At 42.4% G+C, this 22,374-nt stretch overlaps 2 protein-coding genes across 6 annotated transcripts in view; both read right to left on the bottom strand.

The window, feature by feature from the left end:
* Nucleotides 1–13: 13 nt before the first annotated feature.
* LOC115077125 (forkhead box protein G1-like) lies at nt 14–20,628 on the bottom strand. Its single transcript, XM_029579346.1, has 4 exons — nt 20,499–20,628; nt 1,508–1,586; nt 1,332–1,391; nt 14–1,169 (listed from the first exon to the last, which is right to left on the bottom strand). The coding sequence occupies exons 1-4, from the start codon at nt 20,517–20,519 to the stop codon at nt 937–939; spliced, it is 393 nt and encodes a 130-aa protein (XP_029435206.1). The 5' UTR covers nt 20,520–20,628; the 3' UTR covers nt 14–936.
* Nucleotides 18,462–22,374, bottom strand: part of MTMR12 (myotubularin related protein 12) — a 252,214-nt gene continuing 248,301 nt past the window's right edge. For 4 of the 5 annotated variants that reach the window (XM_029579307.1, XM_029579315.1, XM_029579323.1 and 1 more), the window contains one exon: nt 21,343–22,307. In XM_029579307.1, the coding sequence (XP_029435167.1) occupies nt 21,732–22,307 (576 nt within the window). In that variant the 3' untranslated portion in view covers nt 21,343–21,731. Of the gene's footprint in view, nt 22,308–22,374 lie in introns of all 5 variants that reach the window. The other variant, XM_029579298.1, reaches the window with a different exon arrangement.

Here is a 22,374-nt window from a genome sequence, read left to right as displayed (position 1 = left end):
GAAGCGGGGAAGCAACTTACTTTTTGCAGGCGCCCATCTGACCTCTCCTGCCTCCCGCTGCGCGACTTACTTTTTGCAGCCCTCCGGCCATCAGGAACGGATCGTGGCTCCTGGGGAAGATGGACGCCTGCTCGGGGGAAAGCCGCCCTGTGCAAGCTTGAATGTACACATGTGTGCAGTTTTAAGTAGCTGCACGCCTAAGCGTGCAAATGCCGCTTCTAAGTGGGGATTTTAAAATACACGCGCCCCGATACCAATACCAACCAGTTTGTTTCCATTTCACCCATGTATGGTGTAGGACTTCCAAGCACCCCTGGTTTTTTGCCTCCCCTACCTCCCCTTCTACTCTGTTAGCCCCTTCCTTACACACACATATTGCATATTTAGCTCATGTCTTTCATTGGACATCTCATGACAGGGACTCAGTGGCCAGGTCTTAGTACCCAGTGAGCCCTCATATGATTGTTAGGTGTATGTATGCGCCTGACCCCAGCCTATGTTATATCCATCTGTGCTGTAACGATCCAGTCCGACCAGTTGTACCGTGGGATTGCATGTGCTCCTATTCTGTTTCTGTTGAGTGTCTCTGTATTCCATGTGCTCTTCGTGTGTTCTATAGATTTTCTTGTATTCTATGTTCTTCTCTCGTATTCCATGTTCTCCTCTTCTGTTTCTGCTCGGTTTCCCTTAGTATTCCATGTGCTCCATATGGCCACAGTATCATCGCACGCAAACAATTGGCGAAAGGAACGAACCCATTGTGTCTTCCAAAATATTTATATATACACGAAAATGAACAATGTAAACAATAATATAAACAATATAAAACAAAACCATATACAAATATACAAAAATATATACAACAGGGGGTGGGGGTTGTGGGCCTGGAAAAAAGGGGAGGGAGCGTGCCATGGGGGAGGAGGAGGAGGAACGCAGTCATTGATGGTCTGCAGGCGGTGGCGACCCTGCAGGAGCCCGCGCCAAGACCAGCAGTGACTGAGCTCCTGCGATTGCTCGCAAAATGGGGGTGACCTGGTTATCAGGGGGAGCAGGGGAGATGGGGGGGGGGGTAGGGAAACTGGGACGGGAAGGATCACGGAGGGACGGTCCATGGTGGGGGGGGGGGGGGGGCGGGAGAATAGGCAGCAGCATCTCTTCCTCCGAAGTATCTGAAAAGAGAAAAAGTTAAGGCCTTAACCCCGTCCTCCATGAATTCATGCACAACAAGAAACAGAAGCTAGCAACATTTTGAACAGGAACATAACCGGTACCATTACACACATGTTCATGTGCAAATTACATTGGCGTGACAAAGGCTATCAAAGGCTCACCGTGGCGTTGTTCCGGCGCAGCATGTTGTGGATCGCCGCCATCACCATCACTGCTGCTTTCTGAAAGGCGAAAACATATAACTTTTGCTGCTGCCCATGCAGAGATCGAGAACAGTATTATACCAAATTCCTTTAACGCTTTCAGCTCTACCGTAAAGGCTATTAACTGCACCTACCATCCTGTCTTCTGTGGGCCCGCAGGTAGTCCGGCTCCTCCTTCCGGATCCTCCGTGCCCGCTTCTTCAATGCCTCCATCTGTGGTTTAACAATAGCAAAAAGAAAAGTTGAACTACAGAGGCTGAACTACATTCAAACCTAACAAGTCAGGTGTCATTTTTACTTTTGTCATCCCCATCACAATACAAATCTAGTACACAAATACATCTAACAAGTCAAGTCCCATGTGTCCTGTAGTGGCACAGCTCTACAAAGCGACCAACCGTAAATTGTTCTTGCAAGTCAAGGATCAGTTTCCAACTCTCACACACAACAATACAAAACAAACCCACAAATCAAAGATGTTAAACCTTTACTTTTCCATGCATGTCACAAGATAGTCAAAAACAGAGTCCTATGATCATACCTCCCTTGGACGCTCTGCTTGGGCGTTGAATTGCGCCCTGAGCGCCCGCCAGGCCTCATCGGCCCTGTCCTGGTCCCGCTGGTGCCCAGGGCGGAAGAACAGGTGGCGCTCATCGGCCGCCACCAGCTGCGCCAGCAGTCTTATATCTCCGTCACAGAAATTTGGAGATCTTCCTCTCGGCATCTTGAACAGAAATGGCCGCCCGGATGTGTTATTGCACGTGCCAGCGCCCTGCCTCCTGCTGAACAAAAGAGCCGCTCGATCCCTGACCCTAGACTTAAGCGGCCCTTCGGTTCGCCATTTTCCAACGGCGGAACAACAGAGCCGCTCAATCCTAGACTTAAGCGGCCCTTCGGTTCACCATTTTCCAACGGCGGAACAACAGAGCCGCTCAATCCTAGACTTGAGCGGCCCTTCGGTTCGCCATTTTTCAATGGCGGAACAACAGAGCCGCTCAATCCTAGACTTGAGCGGCCCTTCGGTTCACCATTTTCCAACGGCGGAACAGAGCCGCTCAATCCTAGACTTGAGCGGCCCTTCGGCTCTCCATTTTCCAACGGCGGAACAACAGAGCCACTCAATCCTTGATTTAAGCGGCCATTCGGTTCGCCATGTTCGTTCCCGCCATTTTGTCGCCTTTCTAGAACTGGAGTTTCCCATTGGTTTGGTAACTCACGTTTCCAATTGGCCAGCACAGCATCATACTACTACCATGGGCGTGTATATAGGTCGCTTCTGTGAATGGTGAATTTACTTTCGACTTCGTTTGGACTCCGACACACGCGTACAGCAGTTTCGTTGGAAATTGAACGGGGGATCGTCAAGGCTTTAAGCAGGTAAGCAATGCAAAGCACGCTTTATTTTTTTTCCTTAAATTCGGTGTCCCTTGTGGTAGATCCCGGTGCATTTGCAGGCCTTTCATGAGCGCTTATGTTTGGGCGCACAAGGAGAAGCCTAGAATCCGCCGTACCTTTGCTACTGTCTTCTATGCTTTTTTCTTGTGCGTCCATGCATGAAGAGTAGAGTTTAGCGTTCCTTTGGTTCCCCGCTGGAACGGACGTTCGAAAGATGAAATGGCCGCGGAACAAGGATGTTCCCGTCCTTTCTCGCACCCCTCCATGGAATCTGAATCCATGGCGGGAAGGCTGTTTTCGATTGTCTTGGTCGTTAGCCACATTGTCATCGTTCTTTAAAACCCGTTCGCCTTCTTGTTTTCTCCTTTTCAGGAAAAGATGCCATGGAAACAAATGATTTCACGGTGGAGGTGGAGCACGGAAAGTGGCAACAGTTTGTGGAATGGCCCTTCATCGAGGCTATACAGAGGCCACAATATTTTGTAGTACTTTTAACAGATGTAATGTCTGCTGTGCTGTCCATTAATCACGAGCTCTTTGTCACCGTTCAGGTTTAACTATGCCGGGAAAGCACACTATGGGTGAGTTAGAGGACCATGCAGTGCAGCAGCAACGAGAGGAAGACTCAAGCGCCAGCCAGCCACCCCCAAAGCGAACCCGTAAGGCGCGCTTTACGGATGAAGAGAAAGAGGTTTTGTGTCGTGCGGTATGCGAAAAACATGGCCTTCTCTTCAAGTCGAAGATTTCGTGGACCAGCAGAAAAAAGATTTGGGAAAAAATTGCCCAAGATGTAAGCTCACTTTCTGTGACGCCACGGGAGGTTAAGCAGGTGCAGCACCGGTGGCGGGACACCAAGAAAGAGGTGAAAGAGAAGGCCGCTAAAATCAATGCCTCTGCAAAGAGGACCGGTGGAGGGCCACCGTGCAGCATCGTGCTTACACCGGTGGAGGAGATGGTTCTCCGAACTATGAGGAAGGAGGTCGTCCTGGGCATCCAGACGCAGCACACCACGGACACATCAGCTCGTGCAGGTATGTATTTAGCTAAATCTGGTTACCGTAGCATGTTAACTGTATGGCTGATGAGTGGTCCACCCATGTGTGTTTGCTCTTTTTTTTTAAAATTTCGAAACAGCATTAAACATTTGCATCGTTCATTGCCCTATCATCACTGTACTTGTTGCAATAGTATGTGATGGCATTTAGGTAATATAACACTCAAAACCGGAAAAAACTGGCACCAATGTGACAAAATAATATCAATAAGATTGAAGGTCACATTACTCTCATGGTTTTTAATTAAAGGAATACCCTCATACCAGGGCCAGTGCACACTTCCGCCTACCGGCGTCTTTTACCTTTATGTACCACTTTTACCCTTTATGTACCACTGCCACTTTGGCTGCCCAATATCAAATGCAATCATAGGGTAACCTCTATTTTGTTTAAAACCATGATATACTGCCGCACACTTATTAGCAGTTCAGTTCATTTTTCATGTTTTTTTTGTTTTTTTTAAATTTATGTATATTTTTCTTTTTTTCAGAATATCTTGTTAACTCATTTACTTTTCAATGACGCTACAAGTCCGAATATTTTTTTCTTTTTTTCGAATTTTAGTGCTCTGCGGAATTGCCGCGCTCATTTCATTGTGGAAACGCCTGTTTAGCCCCTGACGAAGAAGTGACTTCAAAACACCAGCGGTGTCGGGCTTTTTTTGCAGAGCACTAAAATTTTGGCTCCAGCAATTTGACAGAGCATTGTCTCAGGACTACCTTGGCAGAGCATTGAAACTTCGGCTCCAGTGATTAAGCAGAGCATTGGCTCCAAAGAACAAGATAAGTGCTAGATAAAAGTGTTTCTTAAAAAGGATATTGCACTTTTTAAGTTTAAAGTTGAAATGAAAGAGAGCAAATGAGATTCTTGGACTTGTAGCGTCATTGAAAAGTAAATGAGTTAACAAGATATTCTGAAAAAAAGAAAAAATATACATAAATTTAAAAAAAACAAAAAAAACATGAAAAATGAACTGAACTGCTAATAAGTGTGCGGCAGTATATCATGGTTTTAAACAAAATAGAGGTTACCCTATGATTGCATTTGATATTGGGCAGCCAAAGTGGCAGTGGTACATAAAGGTAAAAGACGCCGGTAGGCGGAAGTGTGCACTGGCCCTGGTATGAGGGTATTCCTTTAATTAAAAACCATGAGAGTAATGTGACCTTCAATCTTATTGGCATTTAGGTAATGTCACGTCTCTTCTGGCATGGTAATTGTTGTTGCATAAAAATAATACGATTTGGTTCCACATTGGTATTGCAATCCATAACGATGAACTCCTCACAAATATGGAATGACAGTGACCTCTTTCTATATCTCGATCCACAGAAACAACGGACAATGGCGAAGGTGAGAGCGAAGAATCCGGCCACAACCATGAATTCGTTTTCCCACTGCCTAGCGCTGACTCCCCCAGCCAGCAAGTGTCAGAGGACATGGTCACACTGGATCTGTATGATGTCCCTGTCCACGAATCAACGGACGTTCTGGGGGACCTCCAGGATCCAGCCACCCCCCCAGCATTTCAAGACCCGGAAACATCCCAGCAACTGGATGACCCGCCAGTGACTGAGGAAATAGCGCCAGTGGAACCTGACCTCGAAGTGCCACTTTTTGGCGATGATGTCCTAAGCGAGCAATTAGTGGCTGGAATAACCTCACAACAGGAGGAGCAGAGGTGATATGATACAGACTTTCAGATACTTGAAAGGTTTTAATGATCCAAAAACAACGACAAACCTCTTCCGTAGGAAAATAATCAGCAGAACCAGGGGTCATGATTTGAGGCTCCAGGGAGGAAGATTCAGAACCAATGTCAGGAAGTATTTCTTCACGGAGAGGGTGGTGGATGCCTGGAATGCCCTTCCGGAGGAAGTGGTGAAGACCAGAACTGTGAAAGACTTCAAAGGGGCGTGGGATAAACACTGCGGATCCATAAAGTCAAGAGGCCGCCAATGAAGAGTGGGTGACTCGCCAGAATGATGGCTATTGACACAATACCCTTATTAAATAAACATACACATGCATACTGTGACTCCTACATCGCTCTAAGCTTCAACAGCAAGAGGTAATGGAAAAAAGGATTTGCACTCACAAAGAGGGGAGTAGCTGGCTTGTTACGGCGGTTACTACCCCAAACCAAATATGCCTGATACTTCACTTTCAATGCATATACAGCATAGCTCTCTGCTTCAATGACAGGGGAGAAGAATAACTGATACTTCACACATCCAGCAGAGCTCTCTGCTACAACGGCAAGGGAGAAGAAAAAGGGTTCGCACTCAAAACGCGGGGAGTAGCTGGCTTGTTACGGCGGTTACTACCCCAAACCAAATGTGCCTGATACTTCACTTTCCATGCATATCCAGCATGGTTCTCTGCTGCATCGGCATGGGAGAAAGACTGATACATCACGCATTTCCAGCATAGCTCTCTGCTTCAACGGCAGGGGAAAAAAAAAATTAACAAACAAACAAACAACAAACAACGGCAGGGGGAAAAAAAAAACAAAAACAAAAAACTGATGCTTCACGCATATCCTGCATAGCTTCAACGACAGGGGTGAAGAAAAAAAGGATTCGCAATCACAAAGCGAGGAGTAGCTGGCTTGTTACGGCGGTTACTACCCCAAACCAAATGTGCCTGATACTTCACTTTCAATGCATATCCAGCATGGCTCTCTGCTTCTACAGCAGGGGAGAAGTAAAAAAAAACCAACAAGAGCTGTACAACATAGTCTAGGTAAAACAAATAAGCATGGGTGTAGCTTGCTTATCGCGGCGGTTACTGCCCCTACTACCCCTAACTAATCAAGCTAGATATTTCACTTGCATGCAGCTCCATCACTGCTCTCTACATTAATGGTGGGGGTGGAAGGGGAATAGAACAAGGAGCTAAGAGTAACAGATAAGAATGAGAGAAAAAATGTGTGAGGCTTGCTGGGCAGACTGGATGGGCCATTCGGTCTTCTTCTGCCGTCATTTCTATGTTTCTATGTTTCTATGTCATCATGAGGAAATCCTCCAGGAATTGCGATCGCTGAGAGCTGACTTTCGAGAATGTATGGTTGAAATGATGGCTGCTCAGCGAGAAAATATGGCGGAATTGATGGCTGCTCAGCGAGAAAATATGGCGGAAATAATGGCTGCTGAGCGAGAAAATATGGGGGAAATGATGGCTGCTGAGCGAGAAAATATGGCAGCACTGATCGGTGCTATCCAAGCATTCGCCTCTAAATTTCCTTCCATCCAACACCCATAAAAAGTTAAATAAAAGTTATGTTTTCAGTTTGATTGTGTGTACTTTTATGTTTTTTTTTTTACTGCTGGCTAAGTTTTATACGGTCACAGACGGAGCACAGGCGGAGCATGGCTATTGAACAGATCTCGCAGTCGGTGTGAATAAGAGCTTCATTGTAGGGGGGCGGGCATCACATGTTCATGATGTCAATGACACCCCACTTCCGTTTGGGCAGGTACAAGGCGCAGACGGCTGGAGCAGGGCCTGGGGGAACGATGGGAATCCTTTTGTCCTGGAGGGGGGACAAAAGGATTCCCCTCCCTCCCCCTAGGGGAAGACATGCCAGAGTAAAAAGCCGTTAATGTTGTCTACAATGGGTCGTTACACTTGCACTCCACGAAATGTTTATGTTACGTTAAACAGATTGTTAGTGCTGGGAAAAGCTTTCATATTCTGAAAAGGAAAACCAGATATGGCTGTAAAGTAAGTAACCATAATATTAATGTTACACATCAAGGGATATTTATTGAACCATAAATAACCAAAGGCTACAGATAGTATTTCAGTGGCTGGTAATGGCCAGGACCACCATAAAAGGTCAATAGACAGAGAAATATGGATACAAGAAGTCCATGTGAACTGCTAATGTGTTGATGGAGGGGGGTCATCTTCCAGTTCATATGTTCTGTTCAGTGTTGAGGTAAATGCTTTTACCATAGTTCTGTATTCAAGCAGGGAAACAGGTATGCAAATAAACAATAATAAGCAAGTTGGGTATTCACTCCTCTATGTACTAAACTGTGTCAACTGGTGCATTATTACTTGAAGTTTCTTTTGCTTAAAAACAACCAACATAACAAAAGAACTTCCTTGCAATCCTGGAGGAAGTTAATTTCAGAAGAGTGTCAGAAGCGTTTAAGCACTCAAGAGGAAGGACAGACACAGAAAGATGTGGTTAGGTTACTAAGTGGAAAGAGCTGCAATGGAAATGGGGAAAAAAGTGACAGAAAGGAGAGAAAAAAGCAAATTTGCTTACTGTAAACGGTATTTTCCATAGATAGCAGGATGAATTAGCATTAATCTGTAGCTAATTCATCCTGTTATATCCTGTTATATACCATCATCTGCTGGCATAGAACAGATCTCTCTCTCCAAGCTAGTAGAGCTTTGAGCTCTACTGAGTATATGCAGGAGTTCCTGCATGAGCATTGCCTCAGAAGCCTCTTCAGTTCATGTCAAAGCTAGTAGGCATATACGGTACATTTTTATACACCTGCATACATGAATCCTGGGGTTCACGTGTGTGGCCGGGCCTTACACACGCCGGGCGAATTTTCAAACAGGCCCGGCCACGCGCACAAACCCTGGTATGCGAATGAGTGCCGGGGCCTGAAAAGGGGGTGTTCCAAGGGGCGGGGAAGACAGGGCTGGAGGCTGCCGGTACAGCGGCCATTTGCAGCTGTGCCGGGGAAGCACATGCCGGCAGTTGTCCGGCGTGCTAAGTTGCTTCTGCTGCAATAGAGCAGTAAGCAACGAAACCAAAAAAAAAAAAAGGGAAGGTAGGAGAACGGGTTCAGTGGGGAGGAGAGGGGAAGAGAGGGAGTATGGGTAGGGAAGTTCCCTCCCAGTTCGCTCTTTAATTGGAGCGAAATGGGAAGGAACTAGGGGAGGTCCGATTGTGTTGCCACGCAATATCTAAAAAAAATTGGCCCTTCTGCGCACTCACTGCCCGCACATACGCGGATTATAAAATCCTGCACACGTGCGCACGGCCATGGGATTTTATAACGTGCACGCGCCGGGAAGCACACACACACATGGACAAGCACACCTTTTAATATCTCTCCATAGTCTACTCTCCAGGAAGGAGAGCAGGCATCTCAATGCTAATTCATCCTGGAATTTACGGAAAACACTTTACGGTAAGCAAACTTGCTTTTTTCCATTGATAAGCAGGGCTGAATTAGCTTTGATCTGTGGGGAGTCCCAAGCTAAGGGCTGCAGAGGTGTGTTTACTGTTAAGCAACCCGGACCCCACTGTGGAGTACACATTACCTTTGAAGCATGTGATGCAAAACTGCCCGCCCAACTGTAGTAATGTGATGTGAAAGTAATCACTGAGGACAAGGTAGCAGCATTACAAATATCTTCACTAGGCACCTCTCAAGAGATGCACAGCTGAGGAAGCCATTGCTCTAACCTGATGAGCTTGAACCGGACTGGAGACACCAAGATCAGCTGCAGCATAGCAATGTTAGATGCAGCTCGTAATCCAGTTAGATATGGTCCTTCTTCATATCTTTTTCCTCTTCCTTCTCCCTATATTTTTGTACTCCTCTCTCTGTATAATTATATCAAATATGGTGTACTGTTTACTTCTTTTTTGTATATTTATATGGAATTACTTATGAGTACACAAGTTTCTGGTTCAAAGTTATCGCTTTATCATTTTTTAATTGAATAAATATAAATTACATAAAATTAGAAGTTAATAGCACTATCTATATGCTGTACCAAGGTAACACACCAGATAGAAGAACTTTTCTAGGCTGAACTAAAATGTAATCCTACAGTCTTGCACTGGTCATTGGTAAATATAGGTTTAGCTTAGTTTTCCTCTGTGTCAGACTGATTTTGTATGAACTGCATATAGGGGTCAGTATACTTAAAGTGGGTTACATTTTTAATTACTGCTGGCGACTTGGCAAATTTAGCACATGCTAAAATGACTGTCATACTCTGCACTAAGATAATTATATACATATTGTACTCATGCTAAAATATTTCACTGCACTAAGAATTGGTTGTGCTATTGTACACATGTGCTACAAAATAGCACAAGAGTCCCTTTCAGAAAAGTATAAGGCTATCTTGTACAGCCACTCTGTGCTGTGAGGAGGGAGGAAGCATCAGAACTTCGGAGTCAGAGGGTTTAGTTTTTGGTGGGAAAGCGAGAAAATGTTTAAGACTACAGACTAGACTGTCTTCTGTGTGTGTTAGATTGTTTCCCTTCCTTTTGTATTGCCCTTGTCTGATATGCTTGAGTATGAAAATTTCTCGGTCTGTATTGTTTTTGTTGGTGGTAGAGAGTGTGAGAGAGGATTTGGTGTGCATACTTGTGAAGAGAATGACGCATAGCCAGGGATAGGGGAGTGGGGATGGTGTTGAGTGAAAGTAGGAATGAGTGGGCCTTCTATGAAGGTGAGAAGGAGGGGAAGAAGTATGCAAGGCTTAGGGAGGCAGATAAGAGTTTGAGCAGTGTGGTGGGGAAGAAAGGAGGGGAGGGATGGGTGGATTGTAGAAGTATGTGGTGAGAGGAAGGAGCCATCAGGAAGGGATGGTGTCCTCCCCAACATAGTCCCAATGGCTCCTCAGAGAGGGAAAGAGTTGGACCAGCTCTGCCCTGATGATACCTATACCAGTGGTGCTGAACTATAGAAGAGAATGAGGTGCTGGTCTACAAGGTTCTGGATAATTACTCCTTCCACTTTGGCATGGAGCTGTGACTTCCTGGGGACAGATCTGAAAGATCATCACAGAAGAGGTCAATATCTTGGCAATCTCATCTAGCACAATCTATACTTTCAAAAGGCACTACCAGGTCTGCAAGAGGACACTGCAAGATAAGGTAGCAAAGACCAGGGCATATGGTGCATAGCAGTGAAAATGGGTTCTCTGCACTCTTCACATGTCTAAGCAGGAACAACATCTGAAGGCTATCCTGGAGTTTGAATATGGTGAAGGTGTGTCCAGCTATCTGGATGTGGCTGCTGCACTAGCTGTGGGGAGCAGTGAATGGTTGTAGACACTATCCAGGGTGGCTACTAGCGGGTAGTGGAAGGAGGCACTGGTCTCTGAGCAAGACATTGGGATCCATGTGCTAGTACAACTACAACAATACTTAAATGCTGTTCCTCATCTTTCCACAGGTCCCAGTGGTTGATGGGAGGTCTCTAGGACTGCTCATTTCAGTCCCAAGACATTCTGAGGACCAAGCTATCCAGCCCAAAGGCACCCTGTGGGGGAAAGTGGATTCATACCACCAGTCCTACAGCCAACTATTTCATAAACCACAAAGTCAGCTGCCAGTGGAATGGAGGTGATCAGATGTGCACCCTCTAGCTCAGGGGTCGGGAACCCATGGCTCGCGAGCCAGATATGGCTCTTTTGAGGGCTGCATCTGGCTCGCAGACAAGTGTCGCCACACTTCGCGGTTCCCCGCTGACCCAGCTGCTCCCCGGTCCTCCGCCGCCCGGGCTTAAAATGCTGTCAGCCCGGGCGGAACGCGGCGGGACAGCTGGAGTCAGCGGCACCGGCGTGCTCTCTTCTCCTCCTCCCCCCCCCCCCCCGCGGCCCGGAAGAGGAAGTGGTGAGCATCGGGTGCCTGCGCGGAAGAAGAGACCACGCTAGTGTGGTCTCTTCTTCCCGCGCAGGCACCCGATGCTCTCCACTTCCTCTTCCGGGCCGAGGGGGGGGGGGGAGGAGGAGGAGAGAGCACGCCAGCAGCAGCACGACTGGAGTCAGCCGGGTGCCAGCGCTGGAGTCATCGGGTGCCTGCGCGGGAGTCTTCCCGCGCAGGCACCCGATGCTCACCACTTCCTCTTCCGGGCCGCGGGAAGAAGAGAGCACGCCGGTGCTGAGCGGCACCGGCGTGCTCTCTTCTTCCCGCGGCCCGGAAGAGGAAGTGGTGAGCATCGGGTGCCTGCGCGAGAAGAAGAGGCCACGCTTGTGGGAAGAAGACTGCAGCGCGGCTCGGAGGAAAATGAAGAGTTTCAACCGCGGCCGATGGGACTCCGCCTCCGCGAGGGCTGAAAATGAAGGAGGTTAGTGTTGGGAGGAGGCTGCTGCTGCCGCGAGTTCCTGGGGTGGGGGTGGGGTTGGGGGAGAGAGAGAGTGAATGAGCGAGCAAGCGTGTGTGTTTGAGATCCTGTGTGTGTGAGTGAGATTGCATGTATGTGAATGATTGAGAGCCTGTGTATGTGAAAGAGAGTATGTCTGTGATTGAGAGCCTGCCTGTGAGAGAGAGAGCATGAATGTAAGTTTACCATTGGGAACCTGTATGTGTAAGTTTGTGTGAAAGAGTATGTGTGTATGATTGAGATCCTTTGTGTGTGAGAGAAATCATGTGTATGTATGATTAGGAGCCTGTGTGTATAAGTAAGAGAGAGATCATGTGTGTCTGTGTCTGATTGACAGCTGGTTTAGGTGATGGAGCATGTGAGTATGTGATTGAGAGCCTGTGTTTAAATGAGAGAGAGAGACCATGTGTGTCTGTGTGTGATTGAGAGCTGATTTAGGTGAGGGAGCATGTGAGTATGTGATTGAGAGCCTGTGTGTAAATGAGAGAAAGAGAGGACATGTTTGTAAGCATGTGAATGAGAGTCTGTGTGTGAGAGAAAAAGACAGCATGTATTTATGTGATTGAAAGCCTGTGTGTGTGTGTAAGCGTGAAAAGATAGACAGCATGTGTGTAAATGTGTAATTAAGAGCCTATATAAGTGAGTGAGAAAAAACATGTGTATATGTGAGTACTGAGAGCATGTGTGTATAGGTGTGTCATTGAGAGCCAGTGTGAGAGAAAGCGCTGGTATGTGACTGAGAGAGGAGAAAGTTCCAAGCAAACCACCCCACCTCCTGCTAATTCAGAACAATCTCAGGACACCTGGATATCAAACGTTCCCAGGTATGCAGAGCAAAAAAATTTTTGTATCCTTATTATTTTTCATTACTGGATCTTTGTGTCTGCTATTTTGAAATATTTTGTTGGTATCTGGAAATGTTTTATATGAGTTTTAATTATTGGATATTCCTCTCATCAGCTGTTTCGAAATATGTTCTTTTTGTTAGTACAGTTTTACTGCTGATGATTTTATATTTCTTGATTTGTTTTATAAGGATGGGTGATGTTTCTTTTTTCCTTTGTTACACTGCATACAGAGACTCTGGCTTGTTGCAGTTTCCAATTCAGTTTTTTCTGCATGCTTCTTGTTATGCGTTTTGGTCTCTTTATTCTATGTTAGGTGAGGGACAGCACGTGATTCAGGTGAGGTTTTCTGCTGGCGTGTTGTTTCTGTGTAGGACTCTATAGCAGCCTGACTTGGTCCGTTTTCCTAATAGGAGATGTATTGGTGTCTTAAGGCCTGGTGTAATATTTTCAGAGACTTATTGTACATTAAAAGTGGGATCTTACATAAAATGCACACATTTACTTGTATTTAGTTTTAAACATATTGTATGGCTCTCATGGAATTACATTTTAAAATATGTGGCGTTTATGGCTCTCTCAGCCAAAAAGGTTCCTGACCCCTGCTCTAGCTGTATCCTCCCTCCTCAATCATGTTTATCAGGCTGTAATATTCCAGCCATCTGTAATAAACCTGCTTCAGGAATATCCCATCATCATTGGACAGCAGTGTTACAGCCACTGTCTGCCAAGGAATGCAGGGAATCTGAAATTAAATACAACTCTTTTGGTGTCATATGCCACATTGAGCAGTCCATAACTGAAATCCTGACAGATGTCTGATAATATATAACTCTCACTAAATCAAATTACAGTCATAGTCTAAGACCTGAGCCAGATAGTTCTACAGGGCTTAAGGTTCAGTAGCCAGAGCAAACCCTGGCCATGCCTTTCTCCAAGTCAATCTTGACTATCAGCATGTCCCACAGCAGCTTCCAATAGAAAGGGCTGCACATGAAAGAGGAGAATCTTACTGGGTTATCAGTACTATGATGGGAAGATGCAAACCTATGCATCCTAAAGGAAAGAGTTTGCCAGAAGGGCTTTGGCCAAAGATCTAGTCTGTGGAGAGATGTCTTCTGCGATGTGCCTTTCCAAGACCATGAGGTACACTTCCCAGGATTGCTGTTCATCTGTCCTGCCTGACTCTGCAGTTGCTAGTGGACTTAGAGTTTGTCGTGGCCTGCAGTAGCAGTTGTCTTCATGAGGCAGAAATTCTGCATTGTCACCTGCTGTGACCTAGCTGGAGTAAGTTGTCTTCCCAGAAGTGACTTGCCAATAGATTATCTGTGGGCCCTGTTCACTTGCTACACTTTCCATGTATGTGTGTTGTTGCCCTGGGCACGATGGATTATTTCCCAGTGGACTGTGTTTTCTGTGCTGCCATTTGAGTCATATTTGCTGTGCTTTCAGTTAATGTAGTTAAATTAATGTACAGTAGAGTAAACCTATGTGCTTGCCCATTGATTGTACCTTGTATGTATGTTTGTTAATCATTATGATGTTTTTTTATTTATATCCTTTGACACCAATTTGAGAATTTTGTGAAATGAAATGGTCATTTGAAAATCTCATGTTCTGACTTTTTTGGAGGGAAGAAAAGGAAGCTAGGTAATAATGGCCTTCCCCCAATCTCGCTCTGTGTAAACAGCTGTCTCAGGGGCTACTAAAATTAAAATACACATATAAGAAACAATAAAACATTCATAAATGTGTAAACATTACAAAAAATAATAAGATGTGTAAATCAACACACAAATGTTTTCTTGTGTTATGACAAACATAAGGAGTCATTACTTAAAACAGGTATATGTGTGAGGACATCATAATGGCACATAAAAGAATACAAGAATAAATTGTACGCATGTAATTCGATCAGAGTGATAGGATATAACAAAGATAGAATGATGTTTAGTACCTGTGTAGAAGAACCTTTTTCTTAGGATTCAAAAGTGATTACGTTGGTCAAAAATCAGCAGTGGTATACTTTCATAATATCAGACATTTTAAAAAAGACAATTTGGTGTCAGTGTAAAGCATACCTCTATACTCCATACTCACGGGGGTAGTATTCATCTAACCAATGCGTTTGGAGGAGATTGTAAAAAAAAAACGATTAAAAAACAAAGAAGAAAAAGGAGGGAAAAAAAAGCTTGCTGTTTGTGCACAACAGCAGGTCTTTTGATGTATTACTCCTGCTTTGTCTATCAGGATGCACGGATAGAACCTTTAGAGTTTGTTTAAAGCCTTTAACAATAAAAATAAAAGAAATAAATGTTGGATATCACAAGATAAATTGAACAACTTTGTTATGCGATGGCTTGCATCGGATAGGGGTTTTCAAGCACAGGCTTGAATACTGTCAGAAGAAAGTATTTTTATTCATCAATCTTGTTCTTTTTGGTCGCTCTTGGATCGGCTTTGGATCCATCTTGGATCGGCTTCCGGTTTGTTTTTTGGGTCCACTCCCGTTATGAAATATGTCGTTTTCCTCTTGGAAAGACATCCTGAGCTACAGTGAGGGTACATTGAATGATCTACTTCCATCGGAATTCTTTCTTTAAGGAAAATGAAGTATTTGAGGATTTCTTGAAAAAGTGGGAGGATGCCATTAATTTAAATAAGGGCTTGGTAAGGAGCACACTACATACTTCAACACTGTTGGACCATTGTAGATATAAAAGGATCTCCAGGGGCCTTAGGATGACAGTGCCTTTATGAACAGCTGGGAGGCGATTTTAAATAAATGTTCTCTGGATTTGATGATCCTCGTTATTAAAACAGCTAAGAACAGAGAGGAAAAACTTAACAGAATTGGATCAACAATTACAATATTTAAAAGGAACGGACTTGTGTTTTGATATTATCTATGAGGACTAAAAATAATTTAGAAAAATTTACTAAGAATGATTATAGAAAAATAAAAATAAAATAAATAAATGTTGGATCTCACAAGATAAATTGAACAACTTTGTTATGCGATGGCTTGCATCGGATGGGGGTTTTCAAGCACAGGCTTGAATACTGTCAGAATAAAGTCTTTTTATTCTCAATCTTGTTCTTTTTGGTCGCTACACAGTATCCATGGCAATGACAAGAGAAATTCAGTAACAGATACAATAGAAGATATAAGAATGATTTCCCAAAGCAAGTTTATGACTGTAACCAAGAGTGGATTATACCCCATGAATAAATTAACTGGACCTAATTACCCTGGATCAATCCTTGTCATCACTGGTGTTGAACTAGACAGTTTTTTAGCATCCAAAAAGAACCTTAACAGATCGGGGGAAAAAAATACAAAATCAACAGAATTATACTTACTTAACTAACATTTACATGGATATTATAATATAAAAGCAGCACTAAAAAATCTACTCTTTGATGCATATCTAGAAACGTTTCCCTTCTTTCCTAGATGACTTTGACCAGGTCTGGATAAATCCAGACCTTTTTTTGCTAAGAAACAAAGTATTCACATTACGAAAATACAAACATTTTAATTAATTCAAGTCCATAGATGATTGCTCTAAAAAAGATGTTAAATTTGCACACCCCTTGGGGATTGCAAATTCCCTCTCTGAATATTGTATGGAAGTAAATTCTATTAACAATTGGCACTGCTTCAGGTGAGATATGCAAAGTTTCAAACATTTTCTGAACAAGTCTAGAAACAAAATTCCAGGCCCTTAAATTTCTTTAAAGATCTGCAAATCTAAATGCTTAACTGCATACTAAACTGTAGAATTCAGAAAACTGAATTTCTACACCTAATATAGAAATCGTATCTTGCGATACCACAGCATTCAAATATTTAATTTTAGTAACATCTTTTTCCAATTTGTTTCTGTTGTTCCTGGGCTGAAAGTTCAAAACCTTGAGATAGAACTTCCACTTTAGATGATAAATACCCATTTCTGTGCTGCAGTCATTAATAGAAGCTTTCATTTTTGACCAGAATGGCTGAGAATCCAGGGTAATGATGGCAGGCTTCACAGAAACACCAGGGGAAGAGAGCTGAAGAATCCTTAACTCTATGTGCATCAGCTTCCACATCCATTGGCACCATTGCTTCAGCTAGCAACTTCAGGATTCAACACTATACTTCCTGGAACCACCAAAAACGCAGTTAGAAGAGAGCTATTCCCGGCACTAACTCCATCAGTCGAGGCTGCTTTGGCAGTCATGGCTTGGATTTCTCTATGGCTTGGCGGGAGCCTTTGATCCAAAGGACTAAACAAGACCTCCTCCCCCAGCAGAAGCGATGCTCCCTCACTGCTAACCACTAAGGGGGTTTCCAAGCCCTGAAGTTGGGGCAGCAAAATAGTCGATCTTTTTGCTGAAAGTGGGGGAGAACCGGAGACTCGGAGGGATAGACTCTAGTCTTCCCCCTTTTTTCTTTAGCAGCCATCTCTCAGAAAATAATTATGAAGAAAAAAAAAAAAGAGTAAGTAGCAAAATAAGATGCCATGCTGAACTTTCACACCGCCATCTTGATTCCTCCTCCCAAGATCTAGCTCCTAATTTTAATAAGAAAATCCTCTATTTTGCATGTTTAAGGAAACATAGCAATACGTGTTGCTGAAGAATGGAAATTTTTATCTTCCTTGATTAGTTTTTTTAGTGGGAAAGTAGGGAGCTAAAAGAAAGGGAATAGCTTGGCTTATCACAAAATACTCAACTAAACATTCAACAACTTTAAAGGAATGATAAGGTCCTTAATAGCTGATAAAATGTAAGGCATTAATAAGTAGTTCTGTGCACTTGCAGTCTTGCCTCATGCTTTTATAAAAATCTTTCTCTAGGAAGTGAGGCTTGAGTTCTTAAAACAATGACACCCTTTATTTACTACTTGTGGTCTCTACCAAAGGACAAAATTGCTTATTTGTATAATAGCAGGTGCTTGCAATAGCTGTTTTTGACAATAACTTTATTATCTAAAACACCTCCCCTTATTTTTGGATCCCACACCTAACATAACCACATATTTATTTTACAGGTATGATTGCTTATACATTTTTTTTTTTTAAATAAAAAATAAAGGACTGTTTTGTCTTTCCATCTGAATTACTATGTTTTTTTTTTTAGATTATTCATTTTTTTTGGTTTGCCTCTTAAAATTCTCCAAAACAATTTCAAATCTGACCATTATGAACTAGAAATGTCAGGTCAAAGGAATGCACAACACTTGGTAAAAGAAAAAAAACTGTAGGCAAACTAGTAGAGCAAACATAAGTCAATTTAATGAAAGGAAAACTGCTGGAGCAAAACACCCAATACATTTCCTGAAATCAAAATATGCTGGGTGCTCGCTCTAGTAATTTTCTTTTAATTAAAATATATTTCTTTTTGCCAAATATTACACACTCCTTGAAGCTAGATTTGTATTCTGCATTAACGTGATACGTAGTACCAGGACCAGCTTTTGGACATCTCATGAACCAAAGTATTCAGCAGTTACTTAGCAAAGCATTTTGGTTTCTATTCTGTGAAATCTGAAAAAAATAAATATGAGCCCATGTATATCTCTATGATATAGAGTCAGGTATCTCCTGAGCTGGCCACAGAATCTTTTTTTTTGCGGTATATGAAAAATGCCATGGGCATTTCCAGATTTTGTCATTTAAAGAGCCTCAAAAAAGAACTGATTAGTTGAGGTTTCTAAAATATATTTCCAGCATCTTGTTGATTTTATGGTACATTGAGTACTTAACTTAGCATGTGATATAGAAAATCTTTTGCTTGTATAAAGTAGAATTATTTTTAAAATACCATAAAATAAAATTATGCAGAATTCACTAACTTTATGGCAGACAAAAATATCACAGTTAAGTATACAGATCAACTATAATTTGATTCCATATTGTTTTATAAAAAAAATCATTCATAAATAAATCATTTATAAATTATAGCACTTCCCACAATGTGAAAAAGTGCTTTAGTTCCTGAATATGTATGCAGTATAGCTACAGGGTTTAGAGATAAGTGGCAGATGTATCATATATTATTCCATCAGGCACAAAAATTAGAGAAAACCCTTGATAAATCAGGACCCAAGGATTTCTTACTAAGTGCAGACTGCAGAAACTACATGCAAAAGCAACACAGTCCAGAAACATTTTTAGAAGCTGTCTTCCAAGGAAGCAAAGTAAACAAAGCAGTCCTAATTCTATTCCCAAGGGGTCAATAGTCAGATTTAGATGTGTGCAAAAAAAAAAAAAAAAAAAAAAAAAATCAGGCACAGGAAACAAATCTTTGAAAGACAGAACCAAAACTAACTCCTAGGCTAATTGGATATATGAGTTCTATAGGAAATAAGTTGGAATATGAGGGAAAACAGAATACAAACTGAAGAATGGTCAAAGTATTATTGAGCCATGAACTCAATATAAACAAGGAAATAAACATGCCATAAAACTGAGATCCAGAATTGCAATTGTAAATCCAACATAATTGTGAAACTGGGCAAAAACAGCATTTTCAGGCAGGCCTACCACCTTCATGTGAAAACTGTTAACCTACATGTTTAAGCTCCTGCATCCCTCAGTTTACATAATTCAAAACCCTATGCAGATAAGCAGTATAATACATGCACAGAATACAAATTGACTTGAATGGCTTTGGTTGACCTTTACCATGGAGAATATCACCATATGAAGGTATGCTATTCTGTCCCTTTTATGGTGCTTTAACCATATAACCCTGGGGTGGCCAACTCTGGTCCTCAAGAGCCACAAACAAATCTGGCTTTCAGGCTGTCCACAATGAATATACATGAGATGGATTTGCATGAACTGCCTCTATTGTATGCAAACATATTACATGCATATTCATTGTGGACAGTCTGAAAACCAGACTTCTTGTGGCTGTTGAGGATTGGAGTTGGCCACCCCTGATATAGGCTGTCTCATTACGAGTCTGGATAAAGCACCCATCAGTTCCAAACAGAAGTGAAGAGAGCACGTTGGAGTGAATGTTTATTAATAATAATTTGCAAGGGAAGAAGCAAAAATGTCCTATCACTTGCTTCCTATCCGAGTCACAGTATGGACAAGAATTTGGCATCTGCTTTCTGTATCATTAAGCTGGTAAGCACACTGAATAGGAATACCTAGAAAACAATCATGTCAGTTTCCATCAGCATGGCCAAAACGTTCTCATTCTTGTGTGACAATATTCAATGAAAAGGCTGCATCCCCACTTCCCAAGCATAATTAGACTGTAAAGAGACAAATAACACTTGCACATATACATATTGGAATATGCCCAATCTAATATGAGGAAAAATTACCTTGGATGGGTCACCCAAACTATTTTTAAAGCTTTCCCATTTATAGATGCCATAATTTTCAATCCTACATTCACATCACCCTTTAAACTTCCTGTTTCAGAAAAAAAATAATTTATAATTGTATTCCTCCTTGAGAGACAATAGGCAAGCAAAAAATTCCCAAATAAATAAAATCTTGTAGCAGATGATTGATAATGCCAATCATCAGTATATATGTATCGGGCTGAGGAATTATAACTTATGTTGAAATTTGAGGAATCCTTTCTATCTTGCAGGCATCTTTAACAGGATACCAAACCCCAGCATACTTGTTGATCCCAGACAAAGCTTTGTTGGATCTTTACAGTAATGAACTTCAAGTTCTCTTAAGATCTAAAGTCTGAGCAGAAGGTACATACATTTTTCTGATCCACTGGCATTTCATATCTTCCTTGGGTAGAAAAAGCAACAATTTCCCATGGAGTTCAGTAATGATTCTTTCAAACCTAGATATAGGATTTATAATTCTATATTGTAATATTGTATGGAAACATAAAATCTAGATAACATATGATCTTAGATATCTCATGTATCCAGTCCTGTCTCAGTTACCGTCTGTAAGCCACCTTAATAAAAAGCTTCAATCTTTGCAGTCTCTTAAGTGAATACAATGCCTATCATCTAAATGTTTGTCTGAATTTAAGCTGGCTTTGGGAGTATAATTAGTTGTGGATTTGCAGAAATGCTGCATAATGCAGTGTCTGTGACAATGTGTACATTTCCCTGGGGTGAAATGTCTAGAATTAACATCTCTCCTTTGGCTATTCATTGCTGACAAGTGGAACATTATGTGAGCACAACAATCTCTACTCTTATTAACAACAGTATTTGTTAAAAAAAAAAAAATATATATATATAGATCTACTCCACAGCTATATTTGCAGAACAGAAGAGAACATCCTAAGGAGGGGAAGCTAAATATAAAGGGCTCTGGTCTCTAAGGGCAGTACCCATCACGAATATTTTCACCCTCTAGAACTAAAATGGCCAGGGGTTGTGCTTTGCTTATTTGGGCTTTCTCCATGTTCCACATCAAAGACTGCTCATGTTATGTTACGAGCTGGGCATGCCAAGGCGCTATCGGCACAGCATCAGAATTTTTATTACAGCAGCTGTTCACTTTGCCCCAAAATGTTTCAGCTAAGGACAAACTGTAGATAGACCAAAATAAAAAAGTTCAGATAAACATCAAAATCCCTTATATGAGTACATTAAAAAAAAGTTATATTTCAAACTTCATTGATATATTCTTGCTTGCCAGGTATATCTTGCAGCCAAAAGGACTACACATTCCCTATCTCTACAGTATCCAAAAACATTTCAGTTTTGCCTGTGCTTTTCATGCCTTTTCCCCAGCAAGTATCAGCTGCATTTGTGCATTCATTTATAGCAAAAAAATATTTTTTTTTAAAGAAAAACCCACTGACCAGCACTGGTTACAAATACTCCTGAGTAAAATAAGTTCCTAGCAAAGGTGGCAAAATTTAATATGTTTAAACCTGCGTGTGAACAATGAATACATTTTGGAGCCTGTTCCCTTTGTGTCTGTCCACATCCAGTGAAATTAAAACCTGAATTTGTACAGCAAAGTCTTAAATGTTGCCCAAATCAATAAATTCATCTTCCCTTTTCACCAAATCATCCTCTGCTTCCAGTCCTCTCCAAGTGCTGGTCGGTATAACTGGCCTGAGAGAAATTCTGCGGAGCAATGCAAAGGGATACAAAGAAGAGAAGCGGGCAGACTTCCTCAGCATGGCCATCACTTCTGTTTCCTTGGTGATAGGTAGGCCCGGGATCTGCTTCTCCTCGAGCTTTCTCCGCAGACTCTGCACTTCTTCCATGGTTTCCAGAATTCTGGACATGGTGGCCACTGAGCCACCACCCAAGATCTGGGCATCTGGAATCCACCGTAAGCACCGCTGGGCCCAAATGCGGATCTGTGGTCCCTCGATGTGAGGGAGAAGAAGTCCATGGAAGTCAACAGGTTTACAGTGCCAGCTGTCATAGAACTCTCGACAGTTGTTGGGAACTTCATCAGAGGAGTTCATTAACTTGCTGATTCTTTTACTTAGGAAATTCTTAATGAAGGGACCAGGATCGTCCCTGAAAAATCCTCTTTTCGGAGTAGTTTTAGATTGGGTAAGTGGGAGAGAAAGCTGTCGCTGATGCTTTAAAAAAAATAAAAAATAAAATAAAATGAATTCATACATTAAAACAAGTCAGTTGGTGAAATTC

Source organism: Rhinatrema bivittatum, chromosome 1 (assembly GCF_901001135.1).
Source record: "Rhinatrema bivittatum chromosome 1, aRhiBiv1.1, whole genome shotgun sequence".
Lineage (NCBI taxonomy): Eukaryota > Metazoa > Chordata > Amphibia > Gymnophiona > Rhinatrematidae > Rhinatrema > Rhinatrema bivittatum.
Note: the sequence above shows the minus strand (reverse complement) of the source record. Positions and strands in the feature narration are given on the sequence as shown.

Excerpts from the sequence above, each read along its gene's own strand:
- LOC115077125 (XM_029579346.1), bottom strand. The coding sequence starts at position 20,519 with ATGCCAGTGGATCAGAAAAAT. Across the intron at positions 1,587-20,498 it reads TGCCAGTGGATCAGAAAAAT|ATGGAGGCATTGAAGAAGCG; the intron begins GTATGTACCTTC and ends GTTAAACCACAG. Across the intron at positions 1,170-1,331 it reads TGCGCCGGAACAACGCCACG|ATACTTCGGAGGAAGAGATG; the intron begins GTGAGCCTTTGA and ends TTCTCTTTTCAG.